Source organism: Solanum tuberosum, unplaced genomic scaffold, assembly GCF_000226075.1.
Source record: "Solanum tuberosum cultivar DM 1-3 516 R44 unplaced genomic scaffold, SolTub_3.0 scf00062, whole genome shotgun sequence".
In the NCBI taxonomy this organism is placed as follows: domain Eukaryota; kingdom Viridiplantae; phylum Streptophyta; class Magnoliopsida; order Solanales; family Solanaceae; genus Solanum; species Solanum tuberosum.
Window position 1 is genome coordinate 1,673,236 of NW_006238987.1, and position 23,411 is coordinate 1,696,646.

At 34.0% G+C, this 23,411-nt stretch overlaps 1 protein-coding gene across 1 annotated transcript; it reads right to left on the reverse strand.

Annotated features, from left to right (window-relative positions):
* Positions 1-97: 97 nt before the first annotated feature.
* Positions 98-14,602, reverse strand: LOC102592093 (histone deacetylase 5). Its single transcript, XM_006345066.2, has 14 exons — positions 14,362-14,602; positions 14,092-14,290; positions 13,409-13,555; positions 13,190-13,302; positions 12,835-13,046; positions 11,117-11,181; positions 10,777-10,947; positions 10,496-10,582; positions 5,436-5,568; positions 5,235-5,356; positions 2,351-2,544; positions 2,079-2,208; positions 676-740; positions 98-581 (listed from the first exon to the last, which is right to left on the reverse strand). Exons 1-14 carry the CDS (start codon positions 14,523-14,525, stop codon positions 416-418), a joined length of 1,968 nt encoding a protein of 655 aa, XP_006345128.1. The 5' UTR covers positions 14,526-14,602; the 3' UTR covers positions 98-415.
* Between the last annotated feature and the right edge of the window lie 8,809 nt (positions 14,603-23,411).

Sequence of the window (23,411 nt, forward strand, 5' to 3'; positions counted from 1 at the left end):
AATTAAATATTAATGCAACTGTGCCATAATTGATTACCAAAGACTGTCGCTTTGAACAACTGCACTTGCAAGTTTCTAAACAACACAATCACGCACATTCATTCACAAATACTGGGATCAGCTACTAACTGCCAAATTCAATGGACATGATCAGAGTAGTTTGTGGGCAAAATACATTTCACTGCTAAGCCAAAATATTGCAATGAAAGAAGGAACCAGAAACAATTTACACACAAAAATCTACGTTGATCGAACAAGTTATATACACCCTGACCAAATGGGAAGAAGTTGCTTCCGCAAAAAATATGGTACAATAACATTTCTGGTGCATATGTTGCTAGGCATAGTAATCACATAATTGTCTAGCAGCTACTCAATACAGCACTCTGAATTCGCAACTGTACATACAAACAAGTCACAATGCTCTGCTAGCTGCTTCTTGTATGTAAGTGGTGGCTTTCTCTTCTGATAGCTGCTTCCCTTCTACCAAACCTCTAATCAGAGTATTGGCATATTCTTTAGATGGTTTGCGCATACCTACTTTACCTGATTTGAAGTTATCAACATCTGACAGTCGGCATCTGATAGAGAAGCAGAAAAGTGATGGGTGAGATTCAGTTGGACAAGAAAATACATAAACGAAAGAGCATACAAAATTAAAGGCAACACGCTTACGTCATTGTCAAAATAGGAATACCATTCTCCTTTCCCAGGTATAGCACATTATGGTACCAGCCATTCTACATGAAAGTCAAACAAAATCATACAATGAGAACAATCATCTAGCTCAGAGTTATGTCAAGAAAAGGCCAGACGTCTGGGGCAGGGGGTAAGAATGAACACTACTAGGATAGGATAAAAACTATTCTGTCCTGTTATCAAGCTTTAATGCCCTCTTACTAAGATTCTTACATTCTTTTCTAAGGCAATACTCATCATCTTTTACTATCAATCAATCAACTACCTCAATCCTAAATCAGCTGGGGTAGACAATATGTGTCATTTATATCCATTCTGCTCCATTGGTTTCATTTCATTTCAATAGTAAACAAGTTGTTCGGCAAATTTGGGGTTCACTAAATTTCACTCTGAAAAACTAAAAAAGAATGGAACTTATCAAACTGTTCAACACCCCCAGACAGTTAACATTCAGGCTCAGATTTAGCTCAGGTAAAGGATTTTGAACATAAATAGAAAAAAAGATGTTGCAAGTTATTAGAGGCTCGAAATTTCTTGGCAGAGGTAACAAACTCAAGATACAAGAGAAACTTATGTTTGCTGTTTTTAACAAAATAACAGACATTTGAAGTGCATAAATTTATCTTTACTTGGGATTATTTTTTTTGGCATCATCTCTTTACTTGACCCAAGATATAGTATTCTTGTTGACAACTTAATAGTTGAGAGATGCTAACACAATTTAAAGTCCGTGATGAGATTGGCCACCTATTGAGCTTATCTGGGGGCAAATTCATGGTTTCCTTCCTAGGATTTACTAGTCTTCGGATGATCATCCCTGAGAACTGATGATTCTATGTTGTTTGGCTAATTATGATTCAACAGATCAACAAGGTCATATCTCCCTCATCCCTCCCATATCAGTCCTTTCAGTTCCTTTTTGATGAGATGAATAGTTCAATTAATTTTTGAAATGTTTTTCTTGAGCCGAGGGTCTATCGGAAACAACCTATCTTCCTTACAAGGTAGGGGTAAAGTCTGCATACACTCTATCATCCCCATATCCCACTTGTGGGATCACTATGGATAAGTTATTATTGTACAAAATCTCACCCTTATCCCTACGTGGCTAATTCATTAATACAGGTGTAACGCTGACGGATGCCAGGGAGAGAACATCCTCATGAATTACATACATAAAATTTTCCATCCATCACAGCCTGGAATTTTATTAGTGACTAATTAGCAGAAAATATATGGTTATATCTTATGCTACCATTGTTTTTATGCCCATTTGAATCTTATAGTTTTTGAACCATTATATGCTCTACTTGAACCATTAATACGAGAGTGAAGAGAATAATACTCATGAGAACAATACAGAGTGCATAAAATCACACCTTGACAGCCTCAGCTGGAACACATTTTCTTTCTTCAATAGACTGTAAGTCAGTCATGTCAAACAAAGGGCAATTCATGTCAAAGCTCGAAGTATTCTCTTGAAGTAAAACATCATTAAATTGCTCAAGCCTGTAAAAAGAAAAAAGAATATTAAGTTATAATTCTAAATCACCAAGAGTCGAAGGTCTTTATTAAAAAATGCCAACAAAATGACAAACTCCTAATTACCATGAAAGGAGAAACATTTCAGATGAAGGAAAGAATGACATACGTTATCCTATATAGGCACAAGTAAGCTTTTTCATCACTGTTGCTTTCAGGGTGAAGAAAAGCAACCCCACCCGGACCCCATGTAGCTGTATGCTCACGAGCAAAGAATAGACGATGGGGAAAAGATTCCCATTTGATCTCCTTTGGCTTGCTTTTATCCAACGAACCAATACATGGCTTTCGCATGCCTTCCACCTGGAATGCATAAATAGAACGTAGAGACACACTGAAAGGTCAATACTCTTTACCCTTTCATCAGCATCAATCTCATCTTAACATTAAATTAGTTTCATATCATAAGATGCCTGACTAACTGAGAGTCATTAAAGTTTTGCGGAATCATTATGACCCAAATATGTAAAACCATTTCAAGGAGGCAATAAACACGGCAAACGTTCTACACTATTATCTTCTAAGAAATATTCTCACACAATTCAGTTCTAATTGCACTAGGACGCTGTTTCATTTTTTTTTTTAAATCAGTAACTTTGTATCATATCAAGTATCCAAACAGTACTCTGAAACCATATTTACAATAGAGCTCTAGTGTCTTCCCTCGCTAGCTATAAAGAATCTAGAACATCTATGATAGACACAAACACAATATCATTAGAGTAAATTTGATTACACCAAAAGCATAGCAGTAAGATGAAGTTCAAGTTGATCTTCAACACATTTTTCTTTAAGCTATCAAAACATCTGAAATTCCTCTCCTTACAAATTGTCCACCAGATACAAGCTGGGCAATTCTCCATCTACTCCTATCCTTAGCATGTGAACATGTTCCATGCTGCTAAGAGCCTCTGTTATCTTGCCTGGCATTGTCCATGCTATAACCTTAGGGGTCATTTGGTTTGAATACAAGTTATGTTGGGATTAGTTATGCTATGATAAGCTATACTGGTAAAAGTTATGTTGAGATTAGTTATGCTGGAATTAATTTTTATTGCTTGTTTGGTTTGTCATATTCAATCTTGTATTCATTGGATAGTTTTTAAGAATAAGTTGTTTGTTTACAAAAATAACCTCCACCTTATTTAGTTTTTTTTGTTTTTACATTTTCTTTGCATGCTTTAGTTATTCATTCTTAAAAATAAAATTTCCATCTTATTTAGCTTAAATATTTTTGTGTATTCCCATGATTGTGCCGTGTGTTTTTAAAATAAAACTCATCTTATTTAACTTAAAAATAAAACTTACATCTTATTTAGCTTACATATTTTTGTGTCTGCATATTCATGATTGTACAGAGTGTTTTTAAAATTAAACTTTCATCTTATTTAACTTAAAAATGAAACTTCCATCTTATTTAGCTTAAAAATAAAACTTCCGTTTTAAGTTTGTTAAAGTTAGAGAAAATTTATTATTAAAGTTATCTACATTTTAATTGATATATAAAATATATTTTTTACTGAGTAATAAACTATTTAATCAAAAACAGGTAATTTAGTAGTGGAGTGAACATTTTAAGAGAAATCAAAATATAAATAAACATAAGAATTAGGCAAATAAATTCAACCTATAATATATTCATAAATAAAAATTGTATTTATAAAATGTAAATTTTTAATAGAAAAATATATTATCATAAAAACAACGAATAATTAAGGTTGTGAAAGTTATTATAAATGTTGTTCAAAATTATGTTAATATACATGAATATTAATGTGGTGTATAAAAGAGAGTTTAAGGGGGGTTATTTTACATCCTTTATCCCAGGATAAGTTATCCTGGGATTACTATTCCACCCCCAGTGCAGGACTAATTGTTAATCCTAGGATAAGTTATCTCAACTTTTGCAACCAAACAACAAATTAAAGGTCACTCAAAATTTATCATGGGATTAAATCTTCTAATCCATCACACCAAATGAGCCCTTAAGGTTTAGGATGATTCTCCATAAATGAGCTGTGTATAGACAGTGCAGAAATAGATGATTGACTGTCTCAGCTGTTTCTTTACACAGGAAGCATCTTGAGCACAGTGTCATACCTCTGCTCATCAAGTTGTCCACTGTTAAAGTGGCCTCCTTTGCCAATAACCATACAAAAATTAATAACTTGTGGGGAACTTTTATCCTCCAAATCTGCTTCCATGGCAAGTTTGCTATCTGGTGGTTGGACTGATTCATAATTTTATAGGCAGCACTGACCTTAAAAATGCCTTGGGAGTTTCCCTGCCACCATAAATGATCTTCACCAGCTTGAACCCCAGGAAATTGATCAAGTTTGTTGAGGAAATCAGACACTCTTTGAACCTCCCAATCATTGAGATGTTCCAATTTTATTTTAGCAGAATACATAGATAGCACCTTAAACTTGACAAAGACATGAAGATTTCCTAGTAAAATGGAATTTCAACCATTTCAAGTAACTATTTATGCTCACAGATTTTAACTTGCAGACTCCTTCCACACCTCTCTCCATTTTCTCAATCCTTTCATAAGTGATCCTGTATTCACCACTCAACACCTACCTTCACAAAAAAACCATACACGGGTGACCTAATTCCTGCTGAGGTGCAGTTTAGAACTCTCAATCTTGGCATTTCTAGGACCAGATTGTTAATCATTAACTTTATCATTTTTATAATTTAAAACTATTTTTCGTCCTTCTGCTTGACAAAGGAAACTATCAACCATTAGAACAACTTTTCCATACTACTGTAGAACACAAGTATTCGGTTTATACATGAGTAAGTTTTAAGATCATTCTGGAATTTATGAAGGACGATAAGGTTGTAGAAGTTCAAGAAGAATAAAGCCATACACTTAGAGAGGGAGTGGCCAAAAGTAGCAGTTTAATATTTTTTCGCAACTCACTACTCTCTGGTGCAGGAGGTTTATAATGAATGTATGCATTTCAAAGAATGAATTATAGCTATACCTGTCCTCCTGCAATATAGCAAAGGAACCTTGATAACTTCATATTTGATCCAAATGTGGCATACCATATATCAATCTTTGAAAGCTCTTCCCTCCAAGTGTGAGAATTAGTGCTAGCTTGACCTGTGAAAATTCAAAGATGATTAAAAGTCATCTCCAGAAATAAAACAGCAAATTTTTGCAAGGGAAAACAATATTATACTTGTTATGCCTGTGCCATCATTAACTTTCAGGTCTGAAAATGGTTGTATTACATTCTCAATATCCTTCTCCAAATCTTGTGATACCCTGTTAGAAAAGGTGTTGTACTCATCTTCAGAATCAGAGCTAACGACCTGAAGTAGAAGTAACAAAATCTATTAAAGTTAATATAGAAACAATTACATTGCACATATTAGAAGAATTAAATGAAATTAAAGTAAAGGAGCAACAAGCATTTGGCCTACATAAGTTTTCCCAGGGATTTCGTGGTGACACATTGTGAATGAAAAAGTTCATTTATTTTGGGAAGCATAGTAAAGCTTAATAATCCATCCACAACGCCAATATTTAACTGATACTTGCACACAATGCATCCATTGGTTAGTATGTGTGACCTCATAACTTAACACTTGCACAAAGCATTCCCAACGCTAATTCTAGGACTAAGCTCTTAATCTAATTAGTGAACTGACGAATCAAGGCAACAAAATGATCCAAGGACATGGCAACCAAAACTAGAGCTCGACAAAAAGGGGTATTTTACTACCAGTAGTAAATTTAACCGCACTTTGCACGGTCATGTAAAGAGCATCACTGAATTTACAAAAATAATATCAACAAAATAAAATCTTACATGAAGTCTAAGTTGCTTAGATTCTTCACTATTGGTGCCGCACCCGTGTCGACATGACACGGGTGTGGGTGTGGGATCCATGTCTGATTGTAGATACTTTTAACCAAAATTGATTTCTGTAAATCTATACAAAAGCTAAGGTGAAATTGAAGAAAATGAAATACCTTTTATATAGAAATTTCTATGTCACTCCTTTTCCTTTAATCTCCTTATAGGATTTTCCTCAAGTTCTCCACATAATATCTCATAACTTAGGTTTTATAACTCTTTTTTTAGATATTTTAATTATTTTTAGCAGAATCCCAACACCCGTATCCACACATGGATCCATATCTTAAAAATTAGAACATGAAAGATCCAACCTCTAGATCCGCACTCGTATCAGACACCCGCACCCGAGCAACTTAGCATGAAGTATCCGAGATATAATTGACAATGCTTCACAAATACGCATTGAAAATTACAAAAATAAATATTTTCATTTACAATATTTTCCAAGAGTTAGCTTGATTAATTTTAGAAGCTAACTTGAATCAGAATAATTCAATATAATATTTATAATTTAGCTATTGGAAAACAATATGAAAAAATACTATAAGTTGCAATCCTTTGCATATTAATATGATAAACAATATATATCTTAAAATGTTGGTCAAAGTTCATGTAGTTTAACTCTCTCTCAAGAAGCGAAATATAACAAGTAAAAAGGACTGGAGGGAGTAATATATAATACCAACCAATTTAGCAAAGATATTTCAAAGGAATGGAGACATCGACAAAATTAACATATATCGTATTGGTGCAGCATAGATGAAGTGGAGGCTTGTCTCTGTGTGATAACAAGATACCATCGAAACTCAAAGGTAAGTTTTATCAAGTGGTGGTTAGACCGACATTGTTGCATGGGGTTAAATGTTGGCCAGTCAAAAACTCCCATGTCCAAAAGATACATGTTGCGAAAGTGAGGATGGATGTGTGGTCATTCTAGGACCTCATGCTTATTTCTCCCCTTATTTAAAGCTTTTACATAAAGTTTCAGTTATAAAATTATTTTTCACCTCATTTTCAGAAATAGGTAAGTTCTAAGCATGAGGTCAATGTACCAAGGCTATTTTTTTGTACTCACAAAACATTTTTTTTATCTTGTACTCCTATTGAAACAACAAACTTTATTATATCAATAACTCTTTCTTCATTTTTCAAGACACCAAATATCAGCATATACGAAGCGGGAACCAAACACCAGGTGATAAGCCAAAAGAAAAAAAGGAGGTTCAAGGCGTCTACCAAGCGTTTTATATTTATTTTATTATAAGTAAGGTGAAGCATGAAGAAGAAAGGAATCAATAATTAGAACTTTTGCTAAAGTTCTGTCCTACAACGACAACCTATTTGATACATTTTGCAATATAAACTCATGTATGAATGTATTTATTTTTTCTTCTGTCATGTTACTTTTTTTTTCATTGACGCACTTCAAATTTATAGGAGAAAATAAATTAGAACAATATAGGTTATGGAGATATGGAAGGAAAATGAAAACAAACATAGAGATATCATCTCCTTAAATCTATAGAGAATATTAATGTGCTTAATTAGCACATAAAGATTCATTTAGTTTGTTTCATATATAGTAACATTAGTTTATTCCATATATCATCTCCTTAAATCCATAAAGATTAGAAATGAAGTTATTTGGAATGGGGTAGCCTCGATGGTGTACAAGATGAGGGAAGCGAGACTGAGAGATGGTTTGGACATGTGAAGAGGAGATGCGTAGACGCACCTATGAAGAAGTGCAACAATTTGGTGATAAATGATACGAGAAAAGACAAAGGTAGGCCGAAAAAGTATTGGGTAGAGGTGATAAAACAAGATATGATGCATCTTCATGTTACCGACGACATGACCTTAAATAGGAGGGTGTAAAGGACACATGTTAGGGTAAAAGGTTAGTAGGGGGTGTTTCGTATTATTGTGCTTAGGGTGGTTGGTGTTTAGTATTATTGTGGTTGAGTTTATCATTGGTATTATTATTTTCTTTAATGTATCCAAGTTTATTGTTTAGTATGTTTCTACTATCACATTATTGTATTATTGTTTTTGGCTCCTTTTCGATAGACTTTGCATTGTTATGTTATTATTGTTGTATTCTCTTCACAGTCTTTTTTTTTGTACCTGAATTTGTTGCACTTGAGCCGAGAGTCTTTCAGAAACAACCTCTCTACCTCCAGGAGGTAGTGGTAAGGTCTGCATACCTTTCCAGACCTCACTTGTGAGATTTCACTAGTTATGTTGTAATCCCTACTAATACTTTTTTATGCATTCCTCTACATTATTCTTTTATATGAATTTTGTATAAATATAATCCTAAACTAAAAATCAAATTAGAATGAACTAAAAATATATATTCCTGAATATAAAAACCAAAAAAGGAAATGACACTTAAATCATTTATATACCTCTGTTTTCCAATTATTTATTTTTCATTTCTTCCTCACAAGTTAGAACCACGCCTCTCATAGTTACACAACTACAATTAATACATTTGGCATCTTCCTTTCTTCCCGAAAAGAAACTCTTAAATCACAAGGCAATTCCCTCATTATTCACATTTTAAGAATATCCCAATTTTTTAAATCTCATTCCTTAAGTAATATTCACTACCATTAGAACAACACATTGTTATTCTCTATGGATTTAAGGAGATGATATATGGAATAGACTAATGCTACTCTATATGAAACAAACTAAATGAATCATTAATTGCGAATTAAACACATCAATATTATCTATAGATTTAAGGAAATGATGCATCTATGTTCGTCTTCATTTTCCTTCCATATCCCCATAACCTATATGGTTCTAATTTATTTTTTCTTATAAATTCGAAGTGCTCCAATGAAAAAAAAGGTAGACATGACAGAAGAAAAAAATAAATACATTCATACATGAGTTGATATTGCAAAATGTATCGAATAGGTTGTCGTTGCAGGACAGAACTTTAGCAAAAGTTCTAATTACTAATTCTCTACTTCTTCATGCTTCACCCTACTTATAATCAAAGAAGTATAAAACGCTTGATAGAAGCCTTGAACCTCGTTTTTTCCTTTTGACTTTTCACCTGGTGTTCGGTTCCCACTTCGCAGATGCTGATATTTGGTGTCTTGAAAAATGAAGAAAGAGTTATTGATATAATAAAGTTTGTTGTTTCAATAGGAGTTTAAGATAATAAAAATGTTGTGAGTACAAAAAAATGGCCTTGGTCCATCAACCTTATGCTTAGAATTTACCTATTTCTGAAAAATGGGGTGAAAATAATTTTATAACTGAAATTTTATGTAAAAGCTTTAAATAAGGAGAGAAATAAATTGTGTTTGAAACTTATGTGGAAAATAATTAAAAAACACATGTAACTGATATAGAATTAATTGATTAATCTGTAATGATTCTCAATAAATATGGTAGTCAATGATTAATCCTTTAATTAGATAATAAGGGAAAAGGGGAGAGAAAAGTCAAAAAGAAGAAAAACGTAATTGTTGGTTATAGAAAGGTGCCACATCACCTATTCTATGCCTAGTTTTAATGTATATACAGATGATTGCCAAAAGGACATTATTGTTATCATCAATGTTGTTCAAACTCAAAAATATTGACAGGTGCGTGTCGAATCCCCAAAAGTAGTGCATTTTTTAAGGATCCAACACATGTGTTGCAATATTTTCGAAGAGTCCAAGCAACATAGATTATCATAAGTTTATAAAAAAGAAGTGCAATGATCCAAATGATAGCAACTCGTAAGAGGCACCTGGTCCCATAAACATTCTATAACAAGCAACCAGATTGGCATGGAGTCATGATGGGAGTGCCTAAAGCAGAGCCCACTGTTAATGGAACTTGAATTGCTGATATCATTTGGATCACTCCACTCAATGTTTATGGGACCGGGTGCCTTTTACGAGCCTAGAGGCTACAGTATGTTGAGGTTTAAGCAAAGTCTACATCCCCGGCAGACAATTTTTACAACGATAACAACATCATACCCACTGTAGTCCCTCAGAGTAGGGTGTAAAGAGGGTATAGTGTACATTGACCTTACCCATTTCTCTAAGGTAGAGAGGTTTTTGAGTGGCAGACAATTCCTAATGTCTAGAATTTTCTAAACTCAACAACATATCACTCATTGCATCACAACCTCTTCTCCATCTCTTCTATCTCTTGTTCTTCATTTAACTATATCTTTTATTTTCTAAAAAAAAACATTTTTCTTATTTTTCTAATAGTAACAAATAAAAACTGAAAGGTACATATTTCATGCCTCAAAACATATGCCTTACAATACATGCCCCAACAACTTGAGTTGGAGAGATTGTTCTCGAGAAGGTTATTGATGATACTTAAATAGCAAGAAAAAGAAATCTGACCTGAATGTAAGGAGAGCTCATGCTAGTTACTTTCACCGGTAATCTCTCCGAAAATGATTGCCAAAATGAACTCAACTTTTCTCGTACCTGAACACATTTATGGTGTACAATGAAAAATTAAGTACACACACCTTAAACCATAAGGCCATATTGTTACTCTTAACATGCAGGAAATTTGGCTCACAGACACAAAATTCAGCCAGAAATATACTTTATGGCTATGAATTAGAAAAAAGGAAAACAGGGAGAAACACAATGGGCTAGGGCAGAAACATTCTTACAGCCCGTATCACTCGCCATGTGGATTCAAATGGATAAGCCTCTGAAGATCCAATAATTGGTTTTTGCTGTAATAACACTTCAATACAAGCTTGCACAGAATTTGCAATAGAGACCTTATTATATCCACCTTCGAGTGCCATTACAATCTTGCCTCCGGCAAACTCCAACAACTAAAATATGCAAATAAAAATGTAAGTGAAGTCTCTAAACATGTACTTTATAGAAACAAATCACAAGAAAAGGATAAATGGCGGAAAATGACATAAACAGAAGAAAAACAAAGACTTTCATTGAGAAAAAAAATCAATGATTACTTTGCAACAGTGACTTAGAGCTCACCTTGTTCAACATTACAGCATATCCATGTGGACTAACACAACATCCACCAAGAGGATCACCAATAGCTATCAAATTAAACATCAAAACTGTTAAAGACTGTTGAATCAGATGAGTCAGCAAGAAAACTATGATTTCCAATTTGAATAGCAGTTCGACAAAATACATAAGAGCAAAGAGATAAAAAAGTAATTTATAATGTTAGTTCAGGGGTTTTACTATGTCTCATCGTCCCACGTTGCCAACTTACTCCATTTTAGCCAAATATCCAATGACAAAAGGTCTTGACAAGAAAGCTACTGAAGATTCAAGAACCAACACATGTATAGAGATGTATGAGATAGGTTTCTGAATCAAAATAGCAGGAATACTCAATTAAAGTGAAAGACCAGATCCTTTTTTCATCAGTAGCAGTGTCTATGCACCAATCCTTTTGGATTACAATTCTATTTCTATTAAATCAATCGACTTCAAAAGAGTCCATAAGGTCATATAAATACCTAAAAAATGAGTTTTCTACATGTAAATTCTTTTTCACGGATGTATACTTCGGCTTTACCTGTCTTAGTCCTAGGAATCCCATTCCTAACATGCTAGAAGTTAGATAAGCCTCATAAAAAGGGCTTTTCCCTTTTGCTCGACTTGTACTAATAAAAAGGGCAAAATATTGAAATAAAATGAAAAAGGATTTGTCTGGAAACACAAATAGCAGTAATCATACCACTCTTTCCAAGTACACACATGTTCTCAAGATCCTAGCGTTTTTCATTACTTGCTAGATTTTTGGAAGGCATGTGTATACAAAACAACCATTTTTTCCATTTACAAGGACATTGCATCACAAACCAGACGCATTCAGCCATTATCCTATCTTTATCCCAACGCTTTACATAAAAATCATCTTTGATTTTGAGAACTGGAGAAATTTTGATAATTTTCACAACTTGTGGGGTTTTCATGTTTTTTTTTTTTTATGACAAGGGAAACCCACAGCCACTACCCTTTGGGTGCGCACAGGATAAAACCCTCGCTCCTATGCAATAGCTCGCAAACCACATAGGAGAGGTAACCCGCACTAGGCAAGCCTGGTGCGACGAGCTCGACCCAGAAGGCAAACCCCTTGTTTTCGCTGGCAAGGGGTTTCGAACTTGAGACCTCCAACATGGAAGTCACAACTTGTGGGGTTTTCATGTTTATGAGAAAAAAATTACAACTTAAGAAATCCAAATTGCATGTCGAAATAAAACTTTACCAATCTGATTTCAAATCATGATTTCATATCATGTACAAACCGGTCCTAAGTGTAGCTGATTAGTCTCATAGGTTAAGGATAACACTGTTAACCTTATCTTAAATCAAATATGAAACTACAAAAATCAAGTATAAGGAAAATGATTTATTTTTTTTTGATAACCCAGAAATCCGTCTGTGACCCGCCCTTTGGACCAATCACAGCCTTCTAAACTCGGTGGATAATGGGCCCGCCCCTCTACATAAGGAAAATGTTTTTTAAAAGTAAAATAGATAATTGATTCAAACACTGCATTGTGCAGACATCAATAACAATCAACCACATTGATAACCAATAATAGCAAGACCCTAAATTGCTGAAAAAACCTTAAAAACGAAAATTGAAGCTGAGAGAGAAAAGATGAGATAGGAGAAACACTATAGAAAATGATGAGAAGACCCACAGAGGATAAAACCAAGCTCTAGCTAACCTGCATCAAATCCTGCTGAGATCAGGACAATGTCAGGACAAAATTCTTTGGCAACAGGAATCAAGACATGATCCCACACAGCAAGATAGTCTGCATCACCACAACCGCCATGCTCCCAAGGAACATTTATATTGTATCCTTTTCCCGGTCCTTCACCAATCATTTTATGTGACCCAGCTTCATCACAAGGATAAAAAGTTCCAAAATCGTGCCTAATTAAGACCAACAATGATACACCATAAGAGACTAAATTTGACACCTTTTTAAACAAATAATCTTCTTTGTCATCTTATTTACATCCTAAAGCCTTCAAGTGGTTGAGAAATACAATAAAGACTAGCACATTCACACGTACCTATGCACAGAAAAGAAGAGAACTCGAGGGTCCTTCCAAAACATCTTTTGGGTGCCATTTCCATGATGGACATCCCAATCAATAATTAAAATCTTCTTAATCCCCAAATCAGCCTGCGAGGAAATTAACCAGATAATATTTAAAATCGTTGATTTGATTCACAAAACTAATCAAAGATTTGAATCCACCTACGTTTCACTAACTGAAACTAACTCTTACTCTTTTATCCAAGAGATATTGTGTAGCTATAGCAACATTGTTGAACAAACAAAATCCCATTGGTTGATTTGGTTCTGCATGATGTCCGGGAGGCCTGACAATGGCAAAGGCAGAGTCTAGTTCTCCTTCAGCAACTTTCTCAGCAACCTGTATGGTACACGCAAGTTCAACGCTTTAAAGAATATCATAGATGCAGCAAAGTGGGAGAACACTAAAATTTGATCATCACAATACACAGTAAAGCACAAAAGAATCATCCAAAAGAACAAGATCCACAATACAATATCCATAAAGCAGATTACGAAATGCCTTTAAGTGCACAAAGTTTACACAGTCCCAAACCAAATACTCAATTAAAAAGGAAGACAACATGTATAAAGCCAATGAAAAGCAACAAGTTCTGACAGATTATACAAAAAGCCTGAGCACTACCTCAGTTTAATGTTACCTGGCCACTGTTGTTGACTATCACACCCCTTAAGCAAGCATTAATTAGAAGTGTATTTTACTAAACTAAGCTTATTAATGATGCTTTAGGAATCTAAATTAGACAACTTGTAGTTATTTAATACTAAGGCTAGTATGGGGAAAAATAATAAAATTCTATTGCTTTGTTAAAATGAACAAGTAAAATAGAACATCATTTTGTTTAAGGGACAAGTAAAATGAAACACGGAGGTTACCTCAATCACACAACCTGCAGAAATGTAAGCTGCTTCTGAAGAGCCTTGATTGAAGTATACCGAATTGTACTTCATAGTCATCTCTTTCCAGAACTTCTCTTGCTTTGAGCTAATGCTTTTGATGAAATCTATATGTTTTCTGTTATGAACCAAAGATATATGTTCATCCTTGGCTTCCTTTCCCCCCATAACAGTACATCTGAACCAAAAAATAATAATTAATTTTTAAAAAAAAATCGGTTATAGAACGAAAAGGAAATGAAAAAGTACCTCTGAGCGATTTCTGAATGTTGAAGTTTGTTCCAGATTTCATAAATACGATCTGGACTCTCCGGATGATCCTTTTCAATTGGATCAAAATGCTTTTTCATTCTTTCATCGTATATCAGTCCAACTCGTCGTCGTTCCGACGACCTAAAAGAATCGGAATCCATGGACGAGTAGATTGACAGAGAAAATCAATTTTTCCCAGTGAGTACACACTGATTGGCAAAACTGGCAAATGCTAATTCAGTTTGACGTATTTATGCAATGGGCCCTTTCAGAGAAAAGTCCACTTTTTTACACAAAGCCCAATGTTGTTTTGAAAATTGAAATTTAATGGAGGGAAACCTTAAGGGTCATTTGGTCTGAAGACAAATTATGTTGAGATTAATTATGATGGAATAAATTATGTTGAGATAAGTTATGATGACATTAGTTATGTTAAGATTATTTTTATTGGTTGTTTGGTTTGTCAAATATGCATGACATAATTTCTAAGATTAAGTTGTGTGTTTACAAAAATGTCCTCTAAGAATAAATTGTTTGTTTATAAAAGAAGGTTTAAAGGGGTAATTTTGTTATTTTACATGTTTATCCCGAGATAAGTTATTCCTAGATTAGTATTCCATCCACAAATAGGGATAACTTATGTCAGTCATAACTATTAATCCTAAGAAAAGTTATCCCACACTTTGTAACCAAATAAAGAATTGAGAGGTATTAAAATTTATCGCAGGATTAATTTTTTTTATCCATCGCACCAAACGAGCTCTACGTAAAATATAAAAACGTAATAGTACCACTCTTCTTAGAAACTTCCGTCCTTTTTGTTTTCTTCGAACTTATCCAAACAACTCATTTTATCCAAATCATTAAAGGTAAGTTCCCTTCACAAAAGAAAATCATGTTGGTGCTATTTTTTATTTAATATATAAAAATATAATTTCGCTCTTTTTAGGAACTTCTGTCCTTTTTGTTTTGTTCGAATTTATAAGAACACCTCATTCTTATCGAATTCATTAATGTGAGATCCCTTCTTCTTCATTTTTGGGTAAAAGTAACTCCTATTTTCGATAAAAAAAAATCTTATTGGTGCTATTTTTTTTTTTAAAAAAACACAAGTTACGATATTAGTTCTTTCCTTTTCGAGAATTTTTCTTTGCTTGACCTAATTAAATAAGGAATACTCCCTCTGTATCTAATTACTTATCAATTTTTGAATTGGCACACATATTAAGAAAATAATTAATGTCATAGTGAGTTTATCATTTTACCCCTATTAATTATGAAGTGGATGAAAAGTTCTATATTTTTCAAAATAATTAATCATTTAATTGAGGGTATAATAGGTAAAAAAAATTGTCCTTTCTTGATTTGTCAAAACGGACAGGTAATTAAGGACAACTATAAAAAGAAAATAGACAAGTAATTAGGGACAGAGGGAGTATTTAAGATGTCACTTGATTCTAATTTGAGATGAAAAAAGTACATTAAAAAGCTTAATAGATGAGACGAAAAAGGTTTTAAAATAACCTTTAACATATTAAATAAAGGAAAATTATTTTCTAGAAAATGTTATTTTAGAAGACAAATAAGTTTCTTATTTATTTTTTAGTTTTTGGTAAGTAAACAAGATAATATTATTTCAAAAGTTAAATGTTTTCTTATATAAAATGTTATTCAAATATTTTGATCAATCAAACCTATGAAAATTGAAATTCCTCCATACCAAACACTCCAATAGTTTAAAAAAATGTCTTTATTCCACCTATTTAATGAAACGTTCCTCCTTTTCCACCTATTGAATAAAAAATATCCTGAAGGTATTAGAATAACTAAAAAGTGTGTTCCTTCCTAGCTAATGGATCAAATTTCTTAACGTTATTCTCAAAATTAAAATTATTCCTTTATTACAACAAAATTATGTGATATATAATTATTTTTTAATTAGATATTTGAACAACGTTCCAAACTTGTGTATTCAGCCATTTTTATGTATTTAGTTATTTTGATTTTGAACTTTGCAAGGATAGATTCAAGAAACTCATTTTGTAATGTCTAATGTTAATGGAGTTGTTATGGTCCCGATAAAAAATAAAGGCTAATTAATTTGGTTTTTATTGAGTACTATTACTTTCTTTCTTTTCATTTTATATGGCACCTTATTATAAGAAAATGAAGCTTAAAATGTTAGCTAACTTATAACAATACAAAAAATATATTAAAGCTATATTTAAGAAATATTTTATACTTATGAGTTTGAAGTTTTATTCTATTTAAACTAGATAAATTATTTGTACGATGATGAACTACTTTATTAAGCTTACGTTGCATTTTCCTTTTCAATTTTGTACATGAGTAAAACTTTGTTGTCAATAATTTTTGGACATTTGCACAATTAATTGCAATAATTTTACTTATATATATGAGGAATTAAAGGGAATGAAAAGATTTTTCTTTTTAAAAAACAAAGAGTTTGTCTCGAGTTTACATCAAATTATCAAAGAATATTTTATTCTACGGTGAAAAATTCACAAAGATCTTAAAACGTTATTGAATTTTGTGTGTGTTGTTCATCAGATGTCAAAATTCACAAAACAAACTTTAAGTATAAAAAAAGCCTAAGAAAATCCCCGAAAATAGTTAATATGACTGAAGAAAAATACTTATTTAAATTTGAGAAAGTCCGAAAGAATATTTAAACTTGAGTAAAACACATTGAATAAAAATGAATTGGTTAATATATGTTCAATATAGAGTACTTGCTCCTAAATTATGAGCATTTCAGAAGTTAATATGAAACGTTCCATTTATTCAAACAATTAGCTCCAAATATAAATACTTTAAACATATTAATGAATTTCTTAAGATAAATATAAAATTTGAACAAAATTACTTAATCAGATCAAACAACATACCTTCAACATATGCCATGAAAATAGTTGCTCTAACATAGCCAACCAACATATTTACAAACCAGACCTACTTACCGATAATTTAGTAACAACAAGAAATACTAACAACAGTTTTCCACCTAATTGTCATGAACAGACCTCTTAGCTAAGCTAACTCCAACACCTAATGAAATTGATTGAAAATAAGTAGTAATAATCACAAGTTGGCAGCAACCACGATTAACTCCCAGGTGGCGCGGTTCATTTAGTAGGAGCTGAACGGGGAATAAAACCTGGAGGAAAGTCATCAACAGGCTCGTGTTTGATTACTAGAGGCAGTTCCTTGCAACCCTTGGAGGTTCTTGAAACCATAGGAATAACTGATTCAGACCCACTGCAGGTAGCAGTTTCTTTTATAGAGGTATCAAAACCATTTCTGGTAGTTGTCGAGACAACAATGTCCAGTGTACCTACATTTTCTCCAGCTATCATGTCTATCTCCATTTCAACCTCATCCTGATAGCCCTCCATGTCAACCTTATTGGGTGTACAGACATCTTCCTGCCCTGTCATGTCTATCTGCATTTCAACCTCATTCTGATGATAAGCCTCCATGTCAACCTCATTGGCTGTACAAACATCTTTCCCCCCTATCATGTCTATCTCCATATCGATTACTTTGTTGCTTCCCCCTTCAGCACATCCGTCTGTATCTTGTCCCATGCAGTAAAATAATCCCCACAGGAAGTGCTTGCTGTTCCATCCTGCAAGAACATCCACGAGGTGAGATGCAGCTCCAGAATTATCAGTTAATCTTCGTCTTTCTTATGCAATTAATTATCAGATAGTCTCCTTAAAAGAATCATATCTTGAAGGGTAGGTCCTATTTTAAATCACCTGCTCTTTTCAACATATGTACAAATATAAGTTACACATCAGCAAACACCAAGATCAATATGCCAGTTCCACCTTCTACCACCATTACATCCACCAACTTTATGTCTGACCAAATAACAGAAAATGATCTTACGTAAAATATCTTGGATGAAAATGGTATCCATGAAAGACAATGTTGACATATCAATCAGATGACAAACACCTAATATTTAATGACAAAGTTGTCTCCATTAGTTTGTGTCATTATTGCAAAGAGCTGCAGTCATATGTGAACAAGCAATTAAAACCGTCAAGTTTAAGACAAAATAATTGACCTGACTTGTACTTAAAGTGGATCACACACAGAAACTGTTAGAAGCAGGGTTGCAAATTATACGTAGCTAGACTTCTGGAAAAAGTTAATAATACTGACCCGATGCCTACGTTTAGCTCCTTTGAAGTAAAGAAGGGTTTCTCATTTGTGGTTTTCAGATAAGAGCAAACGAGGAAGTAGATGGGTATAAGGCAGCATTCCAAAATTTTAATGAACCTCCATAGCTAAAGTATGCATCAATAGAACTCAGGCAAGTACATAAACTTAATTTCTAGATGCCTGCGTGATACAACTTAAACTACATTCAAGGCACACAAACTACAGATTAAACAATCCAAGTTACATATTTTTCAGCCCTTGATTGACCAAAAGGAACATATAATTGATCTGTTCTTTCTCATAAAAAACAGAGAATGCACAATCAGTACTTCTGAGCTTGGCCTGATGACTTAACACATTATAGCATTTATACTCAAACGAAACCAAACAAGTAACGCCAACTTAAAAAGGCAAAATCTTCTGATAGGCTGGAAAATTGATCTTCTACAGAGCATAATTGAATATACCTATTACCTAAAAATTCATTGAAAGGGAATAAGAAAATGAGAAAAGAACATAGAGATTATGAATGTACTTTGAGAATCACTACACAGGGCTGTAGATGGAAGTATAAGCAGCTCAACATCATTGATAAGCGTCTTCATCACCAAATCTTTGAGACGCATGAACTCCAACAGAGCAATGTATATCTCAGACCTACATACAACGGGAAATACAAATCAATTTCTACTAAAAACATTCCTGGCAAGGGTGCACTTCTACTTTGCAACCCTTACCCCTTTTCGGATAGATATATGACAGAAACTGACCTTTCTCTCTCACTTGCAAAGAAATATAATCCTATGTCTTCTTTACCCGGACAATGATTGTTGAATAGACTTGCCCAAATATCCCCACGTGGTACTAGTTCAAATTTGAGAGTATCAGGCAATAGCCCTGAGAACTCATACACCTTACGTCTAACTTTGGAAGGAGGATGAGCCTGGATATAATTATTGAATATTCCAGGTGCAAGTTCTAGAGCTCCTAAGATGTCAAAATTTCCCCTAAAATGCAAAGAAGAAGAAGAGAGAAAAACAGAGATGAGCTGAATTTGAACCTTTTTAGAGCTCAGTTTACCTTGTGTTAACCTATGTTAGTAATTAATGTGCATAATAAAGGGTACTTACTTCCAGGAAGGAACTAGAGCAGGATCACAAGGGTGTGTTGTAGATGGATTTATCATTCGACTCTCATTCACAGCATAGGGACTCCTATGCTCCAGAATGGCAGAACCACCCAGACCTAAAAAATAGGCTAACATCAATTGGATGGAAGTACAGAAGTCAATAAAGTTTGCTATGGGCTTACAGATATTGATGGTGTAACAGAAATCATTTTGAAAGATAATATCAACTCCAAATATATCAACATCATTGTTTTAAAAAATTAACTAGAGTTTATGATAGAAAATGAAATTTCTGAAGAGTTAAGGTATAAGAAGAGGACAAATCAAACCAAGTAATGAATACAAGAGATGTTGGTAACACTTAACCTTTAGATGATTGCACTTGTTTTTTGCTCTGTTCGGTGATTTTGGCATTTTGAGGATTCTGAGGTTTTGTATATCCTGATCCTAAAGACCGCTGCATTGTGCTCTTCTCAGGAAAAGAATTTGAAATTTGAGCTCTCGGTTTGCTGAAATTCCCTCGAGTCACAGGTGCCATGGATTTGGTTGACACAACTCTTGAGGAGCCAGTATTTATCAGCGGAGATCCATATTTCTTGATGCCTGATGACAGACCAAGTGCTTCTTGAACAGGTAGATATCTCGTTTTCCCAGTCTGTACCTCCTTTTCCCAGTTAATATAATGCCTACCAGGAAATGTACTATGTTTCTTTGGTTGCACAGTACTCCGACAAATCTTTGCGAAGGCATGTAACCTGGATCCCTCAGAATTATCATTTTCTAGTCCGCGTGATGAAGATATTACCCCTTTGCCAATATGACATTCATCACAATACCAATCCATTGGCGCTTCTTCACTGTAGCCCACCAAGCAATATCTGAAAGGAAGAGAAAAACAGATTTTTTAAAACCGGAATAGGACTATGTATACATAAAAGATACATGCAGTATTTAAGAGAATTAAATGCCCACAACATGCTAATGAAAGAATCAATGTATCATTTAGGTGGAACCCAATATCCAATACCATTAGGATCCGGCAGTGAAGAATGCCAGAAAGATCAGACAACTTAAAGAGGTCTTTATTCTCCCTAAGAGGTAAATCTCACTTCCATTTAGGCTTTTAGTTCTATTCACTTTTCATCCCTATTTAAAATTCGAAAAAAGGGAAGCAAAGCTGATAATCCAGCTAGTGATTTCCTTCAAGAGGAGCAGCCCCTTAAGTGAAAAGATGAACTTCTCCCTTGGTGGCAAGTCAACCAAAAAAGAAGGGGTTTGGGATTGGGACAATGTTTGAGGTTTACAAAGAACATATAGATATGGCACACGGTGATGAAGCAAGTACGCATCAGATAGCCTTCAGCTCGCCTGACTGCCCTTTCATGCTAAAACTAGATAGATAGAGAGAGAGAGAGAACTTACTGGTGCACGTCAACACTTTTACACTGATAGCAGGTAATAATTGCTTCTTGAAAACCTATATCACCGCAGATTACACAAATATTTTTCTGCAAATTCATAAGAAAAGACAGAAAGTCAGAAGCTGACCAACGCTTGATCCAACTTAAGTGAAGCTCATAACCAACTCTTGATCCAATTAAGTGAAGCTTATATTTTTCTGGTTTTGGCAATGAACAAGGATTTGGATGCTATAGAAGTGCTCTATTCAGCTTCTTTTGTCACACATAATCAAGATTACCATATGAACAAAATGAACAATGAGGGGAAAATGTCATCAGTTACACAAAGGTAAATCATAATCAACAAAATCATGTTCTGATCTTCATTTAGCTCACATGCTTATATATGTAATATAAATCCCCCCCCCTTTGCAGCAGATGCATATCCAGTGCAAATACTCAAGAACTTGGGTTGTGCGGAAAATATTGGAGGCCAGGGAGTGGCTGATGCAAGGGCAACCAGTGGCAGGAACAATGCAGACTGTGTTTTCACAGGTGTTACATGGGACCAAGTTCTCAGTTCATAAAGTGTACACCTATCTTCTGCCTCAGATGCCTAGAGTTGCTTGGAAGAGTCTTACATTGCAGGCTAAAGATCATCCTAGATTCAAATTCATCCTATGGTTAGCTGTACAAAAGAGACTGTCCACAGTGGAGAGACTACTCAAGTTTGGAATACAAGTACCCACCTGATTGTATCTTCTGTGGACAAGTCTTGGAAACGTTTGATCACTTGTTTTTTGAATGTGGTAAGACTAATCTTCTACGGACCAGGTTGTGTACTTGGTTGGGGTTCCAAAGGCCTATTCTAGATTGGAATTCTACGGTGCATTGGGTGAGTACAATCGCAAGGAAAAAGTCTGCAATAGTTCAAGGCACTACAGTAGCTTTTGCAATGATTATCACACTCATTTGGCGAGAAAGGAACAATTGCAGATTTCAACATGGAAGATTGAATACTGATTTAGAATTTTAAAGGAGGTGGTCCAGCACACTCATATACATGGGAAAAGCATAGTTCGATGGCTATCTTTACTCCTAACTTTGAATGTTTATCCTTGATGTATTGATGTAACTAGAACTTGATTTTGTTGTATTCAGCATTAGTAATAGATACTTAGAGGTAGCAGTAGTCCTAGGCTGCTCTGTTTTTATTGTAAATATTTTTTTTGGTCATTAATGAAAGTAATACTGTTAACTGAAAAAAAGTATTATCCAAACAAATTATTTTCCTAGAATACTTTTTGGTTATATCTCATCCAGAGAGAAACACCTCCCGTACTCCTCCTTAGAAACACTTTAAGGAGGTAAAGAACAGTAAAAACTGGTGGTACAATACCAGTTTTCTTCCTGCCATTGTAAATAAATGACAAGAAATTCAATCTGCTTCTCTTTTGGTTAATCAGAAGACGGTTTATATCTATACTTATTCTATGCAGGTTTGTTGGTTTGTACTTTGATCTTCAACATTGGACACAATTTACACTGCCTCTCCTACATCTTCTTTTGGACATGAAAGGGGGGTTTTCAGAACAACAAAGACAACCTGTTGTAGTTAGAGCATAAACCTTGATGCACAAAAAAATCTCTCCAGTCTATTTGTCCATCTAAAGCAATATATCATATAATCTTTATCTTTGCAGCAAAAAGAAAAAGAAAAACCCAACCATAGTGCAGTATGTATTGATGTTAAACTATTTTCTACCTGAAACTTAACAAATCTGTAAGTTGACTTTGGAGTAAAGAAAACATCCGTAGTAGAGAAACAACAACATATCCTAATATGAGCAAGTATAGAGTAAAAATAAATTAGGACTTGGGACACTGAACTGCAAACAAAATAATTAGGAAAAAGCACCTAACAAACAGCAGTGTATTGATTACTATTGCTAATGGAGACAAAATTGAAGCTGCTAATAGTTGTAGGACAGTAATATACATCACAGATCACTATAGAGGATACATTGTTTGACGATCAAATCCGTAACTTTAGTACCACACTGTTGATGAAGGGAAAGAACAACATTTTGAGTAAATTGCCAAGGTTTTCTCTTAATCTAGTCCCTTAATGATATAGAAGATACTATTTTAGCACTTGTACTGAATTCAAGCTTCTTATAAAAGGAAAACATACTAGAGAAACTTACTGGAGAATTGAGAACTTAAGAAGTTAATACTGCCTATTCACAGTATGTGCAACATGTCATCTCTTTACATCTGTTGGTTAAAGGGGCAACATGACATAGATTGTATTAGGTAACTGG